At 35.2% G+C, this 21,898-nt stretch overlaps 1 protein-coding gene across 1 annotated transcript in view; it reads left to right on the top strand.

The window, feature by feature from the left end:
• The window catches only part of MALRD1 (MAM and LDL receptor class A domain containing 1), a 701,386-nt gene that overhangs the window by 101,511 nt on the left and 577,977 nt on the right, over positions 1-21,898 (top strand). The window contains exons 11-12 of the mRNA XM_026454821.1: positions 7,753-7,899; positions 17,623-17,720. Coding sequence (XP_026310606.1) covers positions 7,753-7,899; positions 17,623-17,720 — 245 coding nt within the window. The remainder of the gene's footprint in view (positions 1-7,752; positions 7,900-17,622; positions 17,721-21,898) is intronic.

Raw genomic sequence — 21,898 nt, 5'->3', positions numbered from 1 at the left:
TATTTATTTATTTATTTATTTATTTATTTATTTATTTATTTATTTATTTATTTTTGAGACAGAGTCTTGCTCTGTCACGCAGGCTGAAGTGCCATGGCGTGATCTTGGCTCACTACAACCTCCACCTCCTGAGTTCAAGTGATTCTTCTGCCTCAGCCTCCAGAGTAACTGGCGTTACAGGTGTGTGCCACCACACCCAGCTAATTTTTGTATTTTTAGTAGTAACGGGGTTTCACCATGTTGACCAGTCTGGTCTTGAACTCCTGATCTCAGGTGATCCACCCACCTTGGCCTCCCAAAGTGCTGGGATTACAGTCATGCGCCACTGCACGTGGGCACTTGTGTATTTGAAAGCTGAGCTTATTTCCCCTCCATTGTTTTCCCTGTAGTAAATCATTCTTTATGTTCACCTTTTAAAAATTGTTTAGCATTTGATTTTTGACATATTTTCTCATTTACTGAAGTTTCATTGACTATGTATATGACATTTTTCCAATTCAGTAGATCTTGATACCGTTCTGCTATTTTCTTTGGGTGAATGCAGGAACAGGTAATTGTATTTCTCAACAAAAATAGTGTTACTTAATAGTCTTTTAAGTTTTTAAACTTAGTTTTTTAAATAGTATAACCTCATTTGTGCAAAGAAAACCTGTCATGTTTGCGTGACTGAGATTGACTTGATATAGGGAATGTGTCATAAAAATGTGGCCATATTGCATACAGTATATATGTGTATTCATGTATTTTGATACCAAAATGAGTGTTTCATGTAATTATTTATACAGTTATTTCTGCTGTGAAATTATATAGATTTGAATTATTAGAACTGATATAAATTTACATTTTTTGCTGCACTAAAGTATTTAATATATTTGTGCATATAGGTATGTGCGTATGTATATTCTTACAAAATAAGAGAGGCTTTCCTTTGAAATTTAAAACCGCTTTAAAATATTTTACATATACATATGCATTTGTATTTTACAAATTTGAATTTTCCATATCAAGTTTTTTTTTCATAAACGATTGATTCTTCCATGTTCATGAAGCACAAAAAAAATACCTTTTTATCTTTTTTTAATTGCACTTTGGAAGGAATCTCTAGGAGGGTATAGTCTGTGCAGGCAGTTTGAATATCACTGGAAATACTTACCAAATTCTGGAGAATGAGTAAATATGAACTCGTGAGGATTGTCAGTTGGTATTCCACAGTGTGCTTTTCCCCAAAGGCAGACTCACTCAGATCTTCTCTCATTATCAAGTTGCTCTTGCTTTTAGGCATTATTTTAATATATGGCATAATGTAGCCTCCAGACCAGTGGCTTTTCAAAAGCAGTTTATAAAAAGGGCCTGCGGGTTTTGCTGCAATAGCAAACTCCACGGACCACAGCGTCAGCATTACCTGGGAACTTAGTGGAAATGCAGAACCTCAGGCCCCGGCCCACCTTACAGAACCAAAAGCCACGTGGAACAAGGTCCCAGGTGACTTGTCTGCATATGAAACTTTGAGAACCACTGTACCAAAGAGGCTTCAGGAAGGAAGACAGCTAGGAGAAGAAACAGATGGCATCTAAAGAAAACTGATAAAAACTAAAGGCAAACAGGTCAGAGTTCTCTCAGGGTAGAAGCAAAAGCTCTCATTACTTTGCTAGTCCTTTGGAGCATGAATATTAACAAAATATTTATAATGTATATTTATAATGTATATTAACAAAATATTTATAATATAATCCTGTTAGAATCTAGTATATTCTTATTAAATGAGATATTCCCCATTCATTTCCCATACATGGCTTTCTTTCTTATTTCACAGAGAGCTGATTAACTTCTAGAGGATTCATAAAATATTTTACTTTTCACAATCCAGAATTTTTCTCAGATGTACAATGAAATTATTTCTTGTCTGCTTATATGCTGTAGTGTTTAAATATGCAAGAGAAAGCTTTGTCATAATCTTAAAATATTACTTTAACTGATGAACTCTGAGTAAAATTTCTCTAAAACCAAACAATAGGTTTTCTATGTTTATTAACATAATCCTATATTCAATTAGGGCAGTTAAGATTAAAATACATCTGTACCCTCATGTTCATTGCAACATTATTCAAAATATCCAACCAAAACAACTGAAGTCTCTGAGAATGGATCAAACAAATGGTGTGTGTGTGTGTGTGTTTATAAAATATATATGTACTCACAATGGAATATTATTCAGCAATAATAAGAAAAATCCTGCTATTTGCGATGTTGATGAGCCTGCAGGGGATGATGCAAAGTGAAATAACCCAGACAGAGAAAGACAAATACAGCACAATCTCACTTATACATGGAATCTAAAAAAGTTGAATTTGTAGAAACAGAGAGTAGAATGGCAGTTGTCCAGGGTTGAAGCCTGGCGGAAATGGGGAGGTGTTGGTCAAAAGATACAAATTTTCACTTACAAGATGAATAAGTTCTGGGGGTCTAGTACACAGCCTGGTGACTATAGTTAATAACACTATATTGTATACTTGAAATTTGCTGAGAGTAAATCTGGAATCTTCTCATCACACACACAAAAGGTAACTATATGATGAAATGATGCTAATTAGCTTTACTATGGTAATCCTTTCACTATGTATATGTATATCAAAACATTACATTATGTACCTTAGTTACAATTTTATTTGTCATTTAAACATCAGTAAAGCTTAAAAAAGTAATACATGTATATGCAATATGTTTTAAAAATTTCTATCAAAAGAATTAAAATGCAACGTGCCAAACATATCCAAAGATACACATTGGATCCCTGAACAGTTTATACATGAAATAGATAAAATTTTCAGACACATGCTACAACATGGATGAACCTTGAAGACGTTAAGTCAAATAAGCCAGAGACAAAAGGACACATATTGGTTGATCCCACTTATATGAGGTACTTAAAGTAGGCAAATTCATAGAGACAGATAGTAAAATGGTTGCCAGGGTTTGAGGGGAGGGGATATGGAAATTGTTATTTAATAGGGGTGGAGATTCAGTTTGGGAATGAACAAGTTCTGGAGATGGATGGTGGTAATGGTTGTACAACAATGGGAATGTACCTAATACCATAGAACCTTACATTAAAAATTGTTAAAATATTACATTTATGTCATGTATATTTTACCACAATGAAATACACATTTGTATTTATATGTAAAATTTTCAATAACTCATATAGGAAAAAAAAATATGTATATATAGAATCTACTTCACTGTGTTCCAGAAAAGTTGGCGTAATAGATATATCTTAAAATCAAAATAGTTCAGGAAATTCCATGAAACAGGGTTTTTCTTATTATAGGACTTTTAAAACAATTTTAAATGCTAATATGAATTGTGTGCCTTCATAGGGAACGTTGGCATGATAGTCAAATGAAAGAAATTGAAAGCAAGAATCCTGTACAATGCATTAATTTTTACTGTGATATTGTCTCTAGAAATCTTCCATGTTAAAAAAATGTTGAATGCTAAAACACTTCATCAAGGGAAAGGAAATACCAACATAAAAATATTTAGTGTACCAATGATCTGTGTGGGTTTGCAATGCATATTAACAAAATATGTATGTAATCCTGTTAAAATCTAATATATTCTCATTAAGTGAAATATTCCTTATTCATTTCCCCTACATAGCTTTTTTTCCCTTATTTCATAGAGAGTTGATTAACTTCTAGAGGATTCATAAAATATTTTACTTTTCATGATCCAGATTTTTTCTCAGCTGAACAATGAAATTCTTTCTTGTCTGCCCATATGCTGCAGTGGTTAAATATGCAAGAGAAAGCTTTGTCATAATCTTAAAATATTACTTTAACTGCCAAACTCTGAGTAAAATTTTTCTAAAATTGTGAACAGTGGCATATCTCATACTGCAGTTAGAGATGGTGAAGCGTAATCTATAATCTCAGAAAGTTAAAATAAAAGCAACCAAGTAATCAAAATCATTATTTTAATGAAAGTACTTTATTTATAACATGAATAGATATTTTTTAGATTTTGCAAATGTTTACATTTAACACATATAGTATGATAAGGCGTTTAATAATTGCTTTAATGCATTTGACTCTCCTAGCTTTCTTCAGATGTTTATAAGTTCACTTTAAAGTTTTTGAATTACACAGGGGAGATATTAATGGAAGAACTTCAATTTAGTTACTGGAACTTGACTTATATTTTATAGTATAGTGAAATTCTTGAACTTTTAGCTTTAAAAAATATTCTTTTACGTGTACAGGAACACATTAGTAAAAACAGCCAAGCAATTCACCAAGGATTTTACAGAGGTGGTTGCACCATGTCACCATGTTGCTTTCACAAATCTTTACAGTGTTGGATTTTGAAAGCTAATTTTCATTTTTTCAAAGGATAGTGGTGTTTAGCGTTGTGTAAAAAGCACAATGATTGACATTTTTTAACTGATAAAACATCTAGGTAATGAAAGAAATGGTTTGAACTTTTGTCCTAAAGCCAAATTTCAACATACATACAATCAAAAGTTGCTTTTATCTTGAGAGCTTCTTTCTTTACGTCTTTGCGGTTGAGTGACCAGCTCAATTGTGAAGAGTCTGGGTAAGGGTGTGGGGTGCATCAGTCATATGGTACTTTCCATTTTCACACTCATTGATCTCATTGCCATTTCACACCACTGCATTGTTGGGGAAATTAGGATAGTGACTTCAGCAGCTCTCTGTGATGAAGAAGATTGCTGTTTGCGTGGATTTGCTTCCTTTGTATAGCAATGCATAGTTTGCTGCCCTAACAGTGCAATATTGAGTTTATTACTCAAACGGACTGAGAGAGGGAAAAGATGCTAGGACAACAGGCATGCATTGAAGCAACCCTGGGCCAGGACAGACATGTGATCACTCTACCCATGGAAGATTTTGTATTCCAGGGAAGTATGTTCTAGGATTTGGGGGTACCCATGTAGTGAAGTGAAAGAATTTCTTGGTCAAATCCACAGCCAAGAATTTGGAACTTTGAAGCACATTTCGGAGGCCAAGTATGTACTTTTGAGTCTTAAATATTTCTTTTTTTTGTTTTTTATTGTACTCTAAGTTCTAGGGTACATGTGCACAACGTGCAGGTTTGTTACATATGTATACACGAGCCATGTTGGTGTGCTGCACTCATTAACTTGTCATTTACATTAGGTATATCTCCTAATACTATCCCTCCCCCCTACCCCCTCCCCACAATAGGACCCAGTCTGTGATGTTCCCCTTCCTGTGTCCAAGTGATCTCATTGTTCAGTTCCCACCTATGAGTGAGAACATGCCGTATTCCATACTCCACCAACTGACAGAAAATTTTGGAGGTGTCCTAGAAGGTGGCAGAGCTCACAAAGGACCAAAGAATTAGACCAGAGGGTTCTGTGAATGCCTAAGGAGAAAGTCACAGCTATGTTATAAGTTCTCAAGATTGTGTCAAAAAACAAAAGGCACTCTCCCCTGGGGAGTAATGTTTTATCAACAACCATATCCAATAAATTGTGTAGACACACCTGAGAAAAGAAAAACAGCGAAGAGCAATAGATTTCCAGCTAGGTATATGGGGAAATTGCACTTCCTTGTCATATCAGTGCACCATTAGGCAATCTGCAGCATGTTTTTGTTACTATACTGTAGTCGATTTAGTTGTTTTTTTATTTGTAGATAAATCCATTTAGAGGAAAAAAATAATATTCAGTTGTAATGAAAGAAATGTTATACCAAAATCTATGAATGCTTAAGTTCCTGGAAAACTTGAGCCCCGGGGAAAAGTCAGCCCTTGTATCTGCAGGTTACACATCCTGCTAATACTATATTTTTGAACCACGATTGGTTGAATCTGCAACAAGGAACCCACAGATATGGAAGACCCACTGTCTATTCTATGACTGTCTAACAAGCATGGCTTTCAGATCTAAAGTTTCAATTTGCGTGTAGAGAAATCGGAAGTGGCATTATCATTTGCATACCACACTTCAATGTTTTAATAGTTGACATATCAGGGGTAAAAATATGTGGTCATAAAATCAGGTGTCCCTATATACGGAGATTTGAAGATGCTTTGATTATTTGGATATAGTGAGCTTATTCGATATGCTAGTTAAATTGGCCATATTATTTAACATTTACAAGTTGAATATAGTGGTCAGAAGCAAACCCATGGCAATGGAATCTTTTAAATTATGAAACAGAGTTACTGGTTTAAGGAGGCTTCATAGTATGAGCTTTTGGTGTCAGGTTCAAAGTCTCGATGTCTCATTTACTAAAATGTACCACGGGCAAGTTGCTTCGTGTTCTGAGTTCCAATTTTCTCTTTTAGGAAATGGTATTTACTATGTCGAGTGTTAAGAATTAAGGGTAATATATGTAAAATACCTGCTACATACTTGGAACTCAGTGGTAGTACGGCTCTTTTTATTGTTATTAAAGACGATAGCATGAAGATCTTAGGAATCCTGTCAAAAATTTGGATGTTTTCTGACAATCAATTTAATTCTCCTTTTCTCCTCCACTGTTTGAAAAGTGCCTCAGCATCAAGAGGAATATTTAGGAATAAGCTTGTAAATTAATTGTATTAATTTTTCCCCAAAAGTACTATCTAAGATAGTCTGATACTGTGATTCTTATTTTAGGAAAATGAAATTTAAGCACATAAAAATGAATTTCTTAAAAGCACAAATCAAGCTGTTAGACTTTCTAGTTGAATGCCCAGTCTTATGAAACCATCTATTTTTCTCTCATAAATCTGGTGTCAAAACTGTGAAGGTGCCTATAAAGTATGCTCCAAACACCGACTTTCTCTAGAACCAGTTCTTTTATGATAAATGGAGGAAATTAAGTACTTGGCAACTTTTGAGTTATATATTAAGTGAAGACAGGCTCAGGCTGGGCACAGTGGCTCATGCCTGTAATCCCAGCACTTTGGCAGGCCAAGATGAGCAGATCACTTGAGGTCAGGAGTTCAAGACCAGCTTGGCCAACATGGTGAAACACTGTCTCTCCTAAAAATACAAAAAATATTCAGGCATCGTGGCATGTGTCTGTAATCCCAGCTATTTGGGAGGCCGAGGCAGGAGAATTGCTTGAACCCAGGAGGTGGAGATTGCATTGAGCCATTGAGCCGAGATTGTGTCACTGCACTCCAGCCTGGGCGACAGAACGAGACTCCGCCTAAAAAAAAAAAAAAAAAAAAAAAAAGAAAGAAAGAAAAGACAAAAGATAACACAAGCTCAGTTCAGAATATCTAATTTACCTGCAATTCCAAAATGGCTAGGCATTTTTTTTTGAGAAAGTGTTAGGATAGAATAATAAAATGAATACTGAGATGCTGACCTCAAGTGGTTTGCGTGTCCAGAATTAATTTAAATTTCTCCCTTCCCAGTGGATTTTCTTCCTTTAAACTACCATCTCAGCAGGTTTATACTGGGCAAGCAAATTAGTTACTCCCTGAGAAGCTCTGGAGTTCCACCTTGCATCATTAAATACAATGGAAATGGCCAACTACAATGAAATGTACCAGACTTACAGATAGAAGCATGTGGAAGGGTCATGCCTCACACAGTACCTGGGATATTGTGTGGGACTGGATAAAGGCAAGCTATTCTGATAATCAGAGAACATTCACTACCAAGAAGAATAATTTTGCATGCCTCCTAAAATGATTAGCTAATGCAGAGCAGTGTTTCCCTGCATTCTCTTCGTTTCTCCTCACCTTTTTCTCTTCTACGTGTAACAGCAAAGCATCTCACCTGTGACTTTGAGTCGGGTTTCTGTGGCTGGGAGCGATTTCTCACAGGAGATTCACACTGGAAGCTGATGAAAGGCTTGAATAATGGAGAGCACCACTTCCCTGCAGCTAATCACACAGCAAACATAAATCATGGTAGGACATTTTCCTCTTTAAGAAAAAAAAATTAGTTTTCTTTCTTGCATGTTGTGAAATGATGATACTATGTATTTTCATTTTTCTTCTGTAGGCTATATACATGGAACTCTGGTTTGTCTTGCTTTAAAACCTCCTGACCAAGTTAATAATTGGTGGGTAATTGAGTTCTCTGAAAGGAGCATTGTTTTAATCACCAACATTTTTGTTGTTGCAATTTTTATAAGATTGGGTTAAAGGCATAAAGAGGTGGAAAAGTTTTCTGATCATTTTCTCAAGTTGCCCAGAATCGAGTACAATAGACTTGCCTTCTTTTTAGAGCAATCCAGTTTTTTCAAAACAGGAAGAAAAATAGTCTAATCTTGTTTCTGGGAACTGAGAACAGAGATTTAGCACTATCTGTAAAATAAATCTACAAATACTTGAATGCAGTTTAATCACTCTTCATGCTTCTTTATAACAAACAGTCTTATTCTTCCACATATATATTTTTAACCGTCATTCCAGTGTTTACATATCCTCTTAAAATAGGAACCATAACTACCTGTGGTATTCCAATAAGTGTCTGTGAAACACCAATAAAACAGAAAGGGTTTGTTCTCTTTTTTGTTTTGTTTACATTTATCATCGGATGTCATTCCCCATATAAGTTAGCATCATATTAACATTACTTCTTAAATGTATATGTTTTAAGTAAAGGCGCTGTCTCTCCGTGTTGCCCAGGCTGATCTCGAACTCCTGGCCTCAAGCAATCCTCTCACCTCAGCCTCCCAAACTGCTGGGGTTATAAGAGTGAGCCACCACACCTGGCCAGCCTTATAATAGCACAACTGTACTTGTACTGTAGATCATCTTTAACCTCATTGAACATTATCCTATTTGTTTCTTCTTTCAGACTTCCAAAGAATTATACCAAAAATAAGTATTGATCATATTTTTAATGCAGCCATTGGAAATTAGGGTTGGTGGTAGGGGGTGAGGGTACTAGGGGATGGGGTGGGAGAATTTAACCATCCATCTGTTGGCTACAGCCGTAAACCCAGTTCGTTGTTTAACAGTGTGGTAAGTTCTTGATTTTTGCTTCTGTGCCAATGACTTATTTCTTTAACATTTGTGGCAGACTATATTAAGTTTAAAGTTTAAAATATATAGGGGACTATAAATCATTGAAACTATGTATTAACAGCATATTTTCTCTAAACTCATATAATATTTTACTTCTTTTCCTCTGTTCAAGTCAATTATTAAATACATAGCATATACGATACCTGAATGCACAAAGATGGACACCATGATCCCTGCCTTTGAGATGGTCTGAGTCTGGTAACTGAAGTAGATAAGCAAGGAATTGCAGTCAGTTATGAGGATGCTTTAAGAGGGATGGAAGGTGATTCAGATGAATTCGAGATGCCTTACTGAAGGAAATGACTCCTGAACTGAGCACTGAAGGGAAATGAAACGTAGTCAGGGAGCTAGAAGTAAGGAATTATGGAGAGAAGGCAGAACCAAAGAGAGGTGGGAGGGATCATGTCCTAATTGGAGGAAAGAATCCCAAAAGAGGGCAGAAAGATGGGAGTAGTTAGGAATGAAAGACATGTATGATTGGACAGGAGAACAGAAATGATGAAACAGGAGAGGAAGGAAGGGGACTCTAGAGAGTGCTGAGGAATTGGAAATGTGTCTGCAGGATGATGGTGACCCAGGTAGTCATATTAAAGCAGTGACCAATCAGATTTGCTCTAAAGGACTGTTCTGGCTGAGATGAGGGGAATGGAGAGGGTGAAAGGCCGGGGTGGAAAAAAACCTGGATGTGCTGAAGAAATATCAGTGAGACATGATGAAGGCCTAAGCCAAGGCAGTGATTCCCAAAGGGAAGCTGTGCAGACAGCGTGTCATGGTGGTCTGATGTGAGCACTACCGTAGTCAGTTAGGGAAGAGCACGGGCTGCCCAGGGTTCTATCAGGATGTTGACACTGCACCTGTGTCTAAATACTAGGGTATTTAGTTTTATTAGATAGAAAATAAAAGAAAAGTAGCTTCCCTGTGGACTTGTCATGAGGATTAGATGAAATAACACCTGTGAAGGTTTTTCATCTAGTAAGAGCTCCATAAATATTAATAGATATTTATTGTCCATTCTAATAAGACTAGGAATAGCACAGATAAGACAATTAGAAAATATGTTTATAATTCACCTTTAATCTCTTACTATCTTATAATTACTACATAACTATGATTTGCATTGAAAATATTCTAGTAGAGCCCCTGTGTTGAAAGACTCATTCTTTTCCAGTGAGATGAAGAATAGTGAAAGATAACAATATGACTGATAAAACTAGGGGCAGCTAGTCTCACCCAGAGTGTGAGGGACAAAAACACAGTCTTTCTCATTTTAGAAAGGGCCTATATATATAAAGAGAATTAGAGAGAGAGAATCAGTAGTGGTTTTAAATTGCAAGTGAGGAGGAGAATTATAAAAAAAAAAGGACCAGGAAGAGAAAGGAAAGTGAAATGGAAATTTCTGGTAGAGTCAGAGGCAGCCTAATAGTTCTGATATCTAAGAAAGTGAAGTTCTAGTTCATTTTGTTCTTAGAGCCTTAAACATAGATTGCAGCTTTTAAAACTTTCTCTTTCTTTCTTTCTTTCTTTCTTTCTTTCTTTCTTTCTTTCTTTCTCTCTCTCTCTTTCTTTCTTTCCTTTCTTTCTCTCTTTCTCTCTCGTTCTTTTTATCTATCTATCTATCTATCTATCTATCTATCTATCTATCTATCTATCACAGAGTCTCACTCAGTTGCCCAGGCTGGAGTGCAGTAGTGTGATCTATGCTTACTGCAAACCCCACCTCCCAGTTTCAAGCAATTCTCCTGCCTTATCCTCCCAAGTAGCTGGGACTACTTGGTGCCCACCACGACGCCCGGCTGATTTTTTGTTTTTGTATTTTTAGTAGAGCCAGAGGTTTCACCGTGTTGACCAGGCTGAATATGTTGATAATTATATAGTTTTTGTGCATATGTGTGTAATTAAGTCTTGAATTTCCTTCCTTCCTTTTTTGCTTGGTTTCTACCTTACTATTCCTACTCTGTTAAATTTCCATCAAAGTAGGCAACTCATGTTAATTATCTGCCACTTTTATCTAAGTTCATATAGTCCCACACAGATATATACATAGTAGATACACACATATTCAAAATTATATGTGTTTCTGTGATTGTTTATTTTATAAGAAATATATTATCTTGTAACTATTGTCCTATCTTGTTACTAAAGATAGCTTATGGCAGTTGCTCCAAGTCATCAAATACTGTCTTTTTTTTCAATTTTTTATGGTAAATTATTGGTTAAATGTAAAATTCCACCATTTTAGTGTACAGTTCACTGAGTTCTAACAAACATATACAATTGTGTAACCATCACAAAAATGAAGATATAAAACAATTCTATTCCTGCCCCACATGTTGTTCAGTGCCATTTTATACTCAATGATTCTCCCACCTCCAACCCCCAACACCAGTGGTCTGATTTCTATCCCTACTGTATTGCCTATTCCAGAATGTCTTGAAAATGGAATCATTTTCAAGCATTTCGATTCTGCCTTCTTTCAGTTAGCATAAAGGACTTGAGACTCATCCGTGTCACTGGCTTCAGCCATAGTTCCTTCCTTTTTTACTGCTGAGTAGTTGGGTCCATTGTGTGGATGAACCATACTTTATTTATCCACTAACCAGCTGAAGGACACTTGGATTGTTTCCAAATATTGTCGAATATGAGTAAAAACCCTGTCAAATTTGCATATGTGTTTTTGTCTGGACACAAGTGTTTATTTGGTTTGAGTTCTCTGTCCAATGCCTATGTCTGTTTATTTTTGGACTCTGGGTGGTGAGAGAACTCCACCATTCTTGACTTTCTGTGACCTTCAGGAAATGTTTCAGCTATCCATTTCAGGTGTTTTTTTTTACCCCCAGACTCAGGTAGTTTTCTCCAATCCATGCACACGATTGGTCCTTACATGGCGATTTAGCGGGGACTGTCTGCAGATCTCCGGAGCTTGCTGTCTTTACAAAGCTCCAGTACCTGAAAGGGGCAGCTGACACTCTGTCTTATGAATTCTACCCATGTGGATCTCCCCAAAGCACCAACTCTATCTGTTTCAACTCGAGGAGACCACCACACTCCTGTGTTTCCCCTCTGCACAGGCACCTGGAAACTCTATCTAGGCAGTAAGCTGTGGAAATTACAGGACCTAACTCGTTTGTTTCCTGTCTCTCAGAGATCACTGTCCTGTGATCTATCACTATCCTGCATTCCCATCGTCCTGTATTTGACAATACATGCTAAATATACTTTTATCTAATTTTGTTTGCTAGTTTAAGACAGAAGATAAAATCTGGTCTGTGATACTCAGTCTTACCTGGAATCATAAGAAATTTAATTCATGTTTGTTATTTAGCTAAATTTATTTTTTTATTTTTTATTTTTTTTATTATACTTTAAGTTCTAGGGTACATGTGCATAACGTGCAGGTTACATATGTATACATGTGCCATGTTGGTGTGCTGCACCCATCAACTCGTCAGCACCCATCAATTCATCATTTATATCAGGTATAACTCCCCAATGCAATCCCTCCCCCCTCCCCCCTCCCCATGATAGGCCCCAGTGTGTGATGTTCCCCTTCCCGAGTCCAAGTGAGCTCATTGTTCAGTTCCCACCTATGAGTGAGAACATGCGGTGTTTGGTTTTCTGTTCTTGTGATAGTTTGCTAAGAATGATGGTTTCCAGCTGCATCCATGTCTCTACAAAGGACGCGAACTCATCCTTTTTTATGGCTGCATAGTATTCCATGGTGTATATGTGCCACATTTTCTTAATCCAGTCTGTCACTGATGGACATTTGGGTTGATTCCAAGTCTTTGCTATTGTGAATAGTGCCGCAATAAACATACGTGTGCATGTGTCTTTGTAGTAGCATAATTTATAATCCTTTGGGTATATACCCAGTAGTGGGATGGCTGGGTCATATGGTACATCTAGTTCTAGGTCCTTGAGGAATCGCCATACTGTTTTCCATAATGGTTGAACTAGTTTACAATCCCACCAACAGTGTAAAAGTGTTCCTATTTCTCCACATCCCCTCCAACACCTGTTGTTTCCTGATTTTTTAATGATTGCCATTCTAACTGGTGTGAGATGGTATCTCATTGTGGTTTTGATTTGCATTTCTCTGATGGCCAGTGATGATGAGCATTTTTTCATGTGTCTGTTGGCTGTATGAATGTCTTCTTTTGAGAAATGTCTGTTCATATCCTTTCCCCACTTTTGGATGGGGTTGTTTGTTTTTTTCTTGTATATTTGTTTGAGTTCTTTGTAGATTCTGGAAATGAGCCCTTAGCTAAATTTATTTGATTTGGATATACTGTAATGTATCTAGCCATTCCCCTATCCAGTGACATCAATATCATGACAGTGTTTCAAATTTATTATTGTATGCATTTCCTCACATAGGATACTTTCGATTTTATGCAATAGATAACTAGGAGTGAGATTCCTATATTTTTAAATCAAGATAGGTATTTATACTTTCAATAAATATTTATAGATTCATTTCCCCTGAAACTTTAGTACTTCAATTTTCAGTGGCAAAATGGGAGTACTTTTTCCTATTTTCCTACCAGCAAGAGGCATTATAATTCTCTTTAAAAACTTCCAATTAATGAGTATACAATGCTTTCTCATATGTAATATTTATTTGCATTTCACTGAAAAATATTTTTTTTCAAATGTTTCCAATGTCTCAATTTATTTGGGTTCTTTAATTTTACTAAATAATATTTTACAGCTTTCAGTGTAGAGATTTTGAAAATCTTTTGCCAATATTTTCCTAGGTTTTTGTGCTATTATAAATGTTACATTTAAAGAACTTCTTATTTTAATTATTACTGACATATAGAAATGCATTTTTTATAGAAAATATTGACCTTGTATCCAGTGGCCTTGGTAATTTTATTTATCATAGTTAAGAACTTATACATATATATTTTATTTTCTAGGATCACAATTATTTTGTCTGCAAATAATGACAATTTTATTTCCTTTTTTCTAAATATTAACATTTCTATTTTTCTTTTGTTGTTTTATGTACTGGATAGAATTTCTAGAATGTGTTAAAATAGAACTGGTGATAGCTGCTAGACTTGTCTTATTTCTGTCTCAGAGGAAAAGCTGTCAATAGTTGAACCTTAAGTGCCATTCTTACTGAAAAATTGTATTCTTTATCATATAAGAATGCTCCCTTCTATTCAGAGTGTACTTTTTAAAAAAATAAAAAAATTGAATGTATGTTAAAAATTTTCAATATTTTTCAGCATCTATTATGATCATATGATTGTCAGATTATCTTTTTTGTCTATAAGGTAAATTGATTTTTTAAATATTAAACCCCTCTTGCACTCTAGAACCAAACCTAATTGGAATAGTTTTATTTATTATTTATTTCTTCATTCTATATGGTAATGCTTGTTTATAGCTTTTGCATTTGTAAAAGTTATAGAGATTGGCCTGTAATGTTCTCAAAACATGTGGCCTGTAATGTTCTCAAAACATGTGAGGTGTTACTTTTAGGCCCGTGCATTAACAAGGATGCATGTTTTGCAGAAGATGAGGTCGAGCCAGATGTGAACACTTTAACCCAGGGAGACTATTCACTCCCTCCTTTAATTTTTATATTGTGCGGATCACATAGCCCCTCTGGGATATGTGGGTGTGTAAGAGTTTTACAATAAACAATTCTGATTACCAGAAGTAAACTCCTTGCCATTACCAGGAATAAAATTGGTAAATTCCACATTTTTCCAACTTGGTTCATTGTTTAGAGCAGGCTTATAGGAAGATAAATCAAGGGACATATTCCTAGAAGTCCCTGGGCTTGTGGTCAGAGTTTAGGCTCTCTATACCCCTTACCTGCACATATTAATTTTAACACAGTATTATCAACTTTCTAAATATTTGGTTAAAATTATCGTAGGATAGCATTTAGCTTCCCAATCAATGGTCAATAACTTCATATTTTAATTCTATTATCTTTCCATCTAGAAACATGTTCTCTCTTTTCATCTAACCAGGGAGTTTGTAGTCTTTCACAAAGTTTATAATGTTCTTCATATAAATCATGTCCCTTTTCTGTTAAATTTATTCCTACATTTAAAAAAGTTAATTTTGCTATCAGGAGTTGGACATTTCTTGCTGTTTCTATATCTAGAAACTTACTGCTAAGTTAAGAGAAGTAATTTTAATAATATATCTGTTTCCATTTAGCTTGCCAAATTGTTTAAATGATACTATAACTATAAAAAATAGAATACTTTGGCTTTCTATTTTTACAATTATAATATTGGTAAAACATGAGAACTTTGCCTCTCTCTTCCTATAATGTCTACTAGATGTTTTATTTCCTTGGCTTCTACATTCACCAGGTCTTTAAGATAATATTAGTCTAAGATAATATATATTATCTACTATTATCTCTAATTGATAATTATGACAGAAATATATTATGTCATTTCTCATTTTAATTATTGTTTTGTCATTTGCCATTTAGAATGCTATTTATTTTGGGGTTGTTCATTAGTCTTTATTTAATTATTTCCTTTTATTTTATTAAGGTTTGTGACTTGAAATTGTTCACTGGTTTTTCATAGTCTTTTCAACATTTAGATAGGACTCCATGATTTGATACTTTCATTTGTTGATGTAATTGAATGTGGTGACCGAGCTCCTAAATTAAACCAAACCTCCATTCTCAGAAGGCTCAGATTAATCAAGACACACTATTTTTGGATAACGATTTCAAATTTATTCGATATCATTTTAATTAGAATATTTGTTCCTATGCTCACAAGTGAGGTTGCTTTCTAGAGTTTTAAATTTTGTCCTGTTTTCATCAGTTTTATTAAAAATTAAAGATATTCTGGCAACCTAAAATGAATCAGGGAGCTCTCCATATTTTTCTAAGATCTGAGGTTCCTCGAATAATGTTGATTCCTCGAATAATGTTGCAAATGTTTGTTTTTTAAAAATTAAATAGGGAGCCAGGTACAGTGGCTCATGCTTGAAATCCAAGCACTTTGAAGGACCAAGGCAAGAGGATTGCTTGAGGTTAGGAGTTTGAGACTCTGTCCCTACAAAAAAATGGAAAAAATTGCTGTATGTGGTAGTGTGCTCCTGCAGTCGCAGTGGGAGGCTAAAGCTGGAGGATTGTTTGAACCCAGGAGTTCCTGGCAGCAGTGAGTCATAATCATGCTACTGCACTCTAGCCTAGGTGACAGAACCAGACCCTGTCTCAGGAAAAAAAAAAAAAGAAAAGAAAGAAAATTAAATTTAACTCAGATGTGGCACCATACATTTCTTATTAGGTTTTCTTTTCATTACTTTTTCAGTTACTTTTGTTGTCTAAATGATTTTTCAGGCCTTTTGCTCCTTTCAGATTTTGGTGTCTTGATGTGTACATGTTCTCACCTTCATTAACTGCTCATTTGAAATCGTGTATATTCTTTTAAATGACTGGAGAAGTAAGGTCTTTGAATACTGGTTCATTTGTTTTTAGAATTTTGATTGTCTTTTTAAAAATATTCAGTTGAATTTTACCTAAACCTGAGCGTTTTTAGGTGGAAGAATTTTTCAAAGTGACCTTTTTCCACTCTTTTCCTTTCTAGGTGAAGCATAGAGAATTAAATGAATTTGCTTGCATATGCTGTTTCCATTACCCATAGTTTGGAATTTGGGAACAGTAATCTTTATCTTTCCAAGTTGGTTTTGAGATTTAAAAACAATATAAACTTGGGTTTATATTTTTCCTACTCAAAGATGGCACTGCTGACTCACACCCTTGGTTGTTTGGTTTAACACATGGTGGAGTCTATAAAATAATACATTCTAATTCTAAATCCTTTCCTTTCTGTACAGTCGGCATTAACTTGTATCTAGGAAAATCACTCTCTGAATATGGTATTTTCCACTGAAAATAGTTGGTTTTCCAAATTGCCCATCATTGTGAGTATCAAAGGGCAGGATCAGACCTTGACATTGTTGAGTATAGCCTTCCTTGTAAGTCTTCAATATTCAGTGAAACTACCCCAGACAGCAGCTCCGAACATGTGATCTTTTAAGCTGCTGAGAGATGTTATCCCCTGCACGTTTGCTATGAGCACATCCGTCGTAGTTAAAATCTAAAAGCGGTTATTTTGTTAATGTTCAGATTAGATCTTTAATTAAGCTTTCATCCCCTCTAGCACAGACAACAATGTCAAACCTGAGAAACTAAAATTCATTCCATAAGCTCATATCCTTCAGTACTTTGTGAGGAAACTAAAAAATAAAGCTCTTGTGGATATTTCATGAAGGGCATGTTGAATATCTAATTGTCAGCTTAGAAGCTTCATTTAATTTGATGTCAAACTCTATGACATAAATGAAGCCAATAAAAATGTTTGTTCAGGTGATTTGGATCAAGAGCTTGTTTTACTTGATTAAATGTTAATTTAGGTATTTAATGTTATACATATATAAATGCTATTTGTTATCTACAAACCATAATAGTAAATATGTAAAAATGTAATTTTCCTTATTTAATTGATAGTTTAATATGTGCAAGGATAAGATTCTGGAGCAAAGAACAGCTAAGTGTGTAAGAGAACTTGTATCTATATGACCTTCCCTTTATTTTTGCAGGATCATTTATTTATTTGGAGGCACAGCACTCCCCTGAGGTGGCCAAGCTTGGAAGTCCTGTTCTTACAAAATTGCTCACTGCCTGTAACCCATGTCAGGTAATCAACTGTTCTGAATTTCCATTGGCCATTCTGTGGTTGTAAATCGCTGGGCTTGGGTTACTCTGCTAGTAAATGCCTGCCATGTTTTACTATCACTTTAATGATGAATTAAGAGATTTATATGTGCTATTTCAACACGAAATGCCATGTCCTTCTAAAAGACCATTTGTAACACGTAACTGGCACCATTCTTTGGTGGGGGGGCTATTAAAGAAGCTTTCTGTTATTTTATATTCTTTTCACATAGTCATTTCAATAATCTAAAACTGTGGATACATATTGCCAAAATGTTTGGCCAACAGTGTGCTTTGAAAAAAATGAAGTCAGTTAAATAAGTGTTTGTTGAAAGAAAGACAAATGGGTAAGTAAAGATAAATGTAAACAGAGAAAATGATTATATTTACTGAAATTTGAGTTTTTCAAATTAGTCCTCTGGTGCCAGGTAAACACAAACCAAGCAGTGAAATACACATTTTATTTTAGCAGCATATTAGAGAGGACGGACGAGTCAGACTTGGCTCAAGTCTCTTTTGCCACTTTCTAATTGTGGCTCAGACAAATTGTATATTCCTTTTGAGACTTAGTGTCTACACCAGAAACATACATGATTCTGTGGATTAAATGTCAGCATTTACACTGGAAGCATACACGATTGTATGGAATAATGACAAAGATTAAAATGTGATTAAATAAAGCACCTGGCGAAATATTTGGTACATAATAGGTAAACAATGTTTGTACCAAACATTGGTATATATGTACCAAATATAATCTTAATTCAGCCAACATAATTCCTTTGCTTTCCATAAAAGTAACGCCTAAATCAGGGGTCTCTATTCAACTTGTCTTGTTTTCAGTCCTTTTGAGAGCTCCAACATTCCTCTCGTCCTTAGGATTTCAGCTCATTTTTTGATCTTTACTTGTCAGAAAATATTGAAGAGATCAATAGTGCCACACAGTACATTCACTACCTGTAAGTGTAGTGTTACAGCAATTTGCTTGGGCATCCCTGGTGATAAGTGACATATTATTCCCAGGTATAAACCTAATTATACTTTCAGTTTGGAATAAGCCTAAGTGGGAGTGTCCTGAGTTCTTAATAGTGATGTCCCATAGATACTTTATTTTAAAGTCCTAAAGATACTTTCTTTTCCTTTTTTTTGTTTTTTGTTTCTTCCCATTTCTTTGTGAGAATAAGAATTAAAACAACTGCCTGGTCTCCATTTCCATTTTATCCAAATGCCTTTTACCCATTCCCACTTCTTTATTTTAATTAAGTCCTATAAGATAGACAGAAAAAGAGAAAGACAGATACAGAATTTTTTTTTTTTTTTTGGAGGGGAAACTCCAGAAGTCCAGAAGCACTTGTTCTTTGAAAGTACAAGCTAACTTAGATTTAATTCAAGGTCATACATTAATGTGATGAGACAATGAATGTTAGTTATATAGAAGAAATTGAATGTAAAGGAATACGATGTGTTAATTCTGCCTGCTTTACACAAATTTGAAGATATTAAGAGTGTATTAGAAATTCCTATGACTCACCTAGAGTCCCTGAGAAATCAAACGCATGTATATGATTTTAAAAGGTAATCTGTATTTCCCATCATTGTATGCTTCCTGATAGCCATTGATTTGTGGTCACCGGGATTGAGTTTCAGTTTATCATTGTTTCCACTTGAGGACACTTAATTTTTGCTGTAATTTGTGACTTAGTTGGGGTTGGGGTTGTTATTTAGGTGGGGTCTCAGTGAAAATGCTGTCATGGACACTTTGAGTGCTTGCTAGTTTATGTCGAAACCAAGGCTTCGATCTCTAAAGGCTGTGGATGCTGACTTCATGGTTTGCCTTGGTTTTTGAAAAGCTGAGACTGTTTCAAGGAGTCACTACAGACTGCCAGAAGAGATATTTGTTTTTCATGCTTTTCTCTATGTGTTTGAATTTTAGGAGTCTTTGAGTTAGCAGGAAGGATATTTGAGTTGCTTTATAATGCTTTCCAGTTTAGGAAGTAGGACTAGACTGTAGGAGAATATTATTGATAGTCTGAGATACACATAGCTAAAGTTCTCAGGATTTTTTTAAGACTGTAATATGACTGTTTTTATAAGTTTGTGGCAATATGTGATATTTTCTTACATAAAAGTTACAGAATAAGCAAACAAAACAAATTCTTACCTTCTTGGGTAATTGGAAAATCTAGACAGTCCTCTGAATTGGAACGTATTCATAATAGTGCTTTCATGGAACCAGTGTTCTTCATTATAAGGTAGTAGAGTCAAGCAGTGAGATAACCAGTGCGGGGTACTTTGACATGATTAAAGCCTTCGTTTTCTGAAATTATATGTTTTTTTTTTTTTTCCTACATAATCCTATCAGGCTAATACAATTAAGAATTTTTTTCTTTTTTTGAAAGGACTTTAAAGCAACTTGAGCTTTCTTGTGAGTTGCCAATTCTAGCAGCACAATTTTAGGGCCAGTTTGCATGGATTACCTTGTACTTTATATGTGGCCAACACATGGCATCAGCATGGACAATTGTTCCTGCAGCTAATCATTGTTCAAGATGCGGACTTTAATTTACGCTTCAAAAGTCCCTTCAGCCACTAGTGGAAAATTGGCATTTTTCTTTGAAATATGAGATAGGACTAACAGAACACGAGGAAGTCCAAAGCTATTCTATCTTAGGCTGTTGAAATGCTGTTACTGTTTACAATTGACTAGGAAACATAAAGTATGAAGGGAATTAATGTGGGTACTAATATTTTCTGAGTTATCATATTTGAGTTACTGTGTAAGTAACATAATCTCTTACTTTTAGGACTTCACAATTAAATACAGGAAGATGGATAATATGAAGCTTTTGCTTTCAAAATTAGTTTGTATGTTCATCTATTGATCTTTCTTTTGTTTTTAATTCTCCAACTTGTTTTGCACTTACATTAATATTCCTTCAGTAAAAGATAATTCATAGATTGTTTTACAAATATGAATGAGAAAATCAGGACAAAGGTAGATGAAACCAGAGATGGGTTGAATCCCAAAGTAAAGTTTATTAGGGCCAGCCTACACATTTGAGTCTGCCAGTGCAGAGAGGGCCACATGTGGTTCAGATTCAAGGAAGTAAAAAGAAAAAAACAAAACTAAAAATAGTTATTGTGAGACTTCTCCTCTGAGTGCTTGCTATGATACCAAAGTAAAGATTATACCTACCATCCAACACATATATATTGCTTATCTACTGTGTGTTGATCACAGTCCTCGATGCAGGGAATATAATGGCAACAACCTAAACACATACTTGCTCTAACAAAATGTAGTTTAGTGGGGGATACTGACAGCAATTCAGTGTAAAATGCTCCAAGCTACAAGAGGGTGAGTCCAGTATAATAATAATACTCTACTTACAAATCTCAAAGAGTTTTGAAAGGCCATGTCTTACAGTGTCCCCAAAGTAGGACAATGAACTCGAGTCAAGAACAATTTAGAAAAAAAAATAATTTTGGAGCATGTCCTGGAATGGTACAGTTGTGCTCTAGTCCTGGTCATTGTGTTTAATCCAGAGATCAATGTTACAATAGCTAATGGATTCTAGAGGAAGCGACGGTCTACAGAGGAAAGGACGAGCAGGTGCTCTCTCTCCACTCTGTTCATCAAAGCACCTGAAGATTAATCATCTAAACTAGAAAAACAGATTCTGTTTTATTGAAGATTCTAAACCTCAATGTAAGCTTGTTCAGGAGAAGGATGCCCAGGAAAAGGTGTAATTGACTAAGAGCCATAAATATCACTGTGGTAATGGTGAGGGATGTGTTTGTGTGTCTGTGTGTTTATATATGTGATGAATGATTCCCTCTTTCAATATATACATATTCCTAGCTGAATTTTGAGCAGCTATAGATATCTTAGCTTGTTTTTTTCATTTCTCTCATTTATTTATTTTGCTTTTTTGGCTATGCTTGTTCTTCTGTATCTTCGTATTCTAGATCTTATAAAGGTGCAATAAGTGTGGCAATAAGCAGACTGAGGAAGGCATAAAGGGTCTGATGTGAAGCAGAGAAGGCAGAGTTTGCTGAGGGTTTGAAATAAAATAGAGAATGGCCATGAAGATCTGACCAAGGAGCTCTGAGATTGAGAAGGAATTAGAACAAAGGCCATAGGCAAGTTGAAAAAATTGG

Source organism: Piliocolobus tephrosceles, chromosome 9 (genome assembly GCF_002776525.5).
Source record: "Piliocolobus tephrosceles isolate RC106 chromosome 9, ASM277652v3, whole genome shotgun sequence".
NCBI classification, from domain to species: Eukaryota; Metazoa; Chordata; class Mammalia; order Primates; family Cercopithecidae; genus Piliocolobus; species Piliocolobus tephrosceles.
The sequence above is the reverse complement of the archived record's forward strand: the minus strand, read 5'-3'. Positions and strand labels throughout refer to the sequence as shown.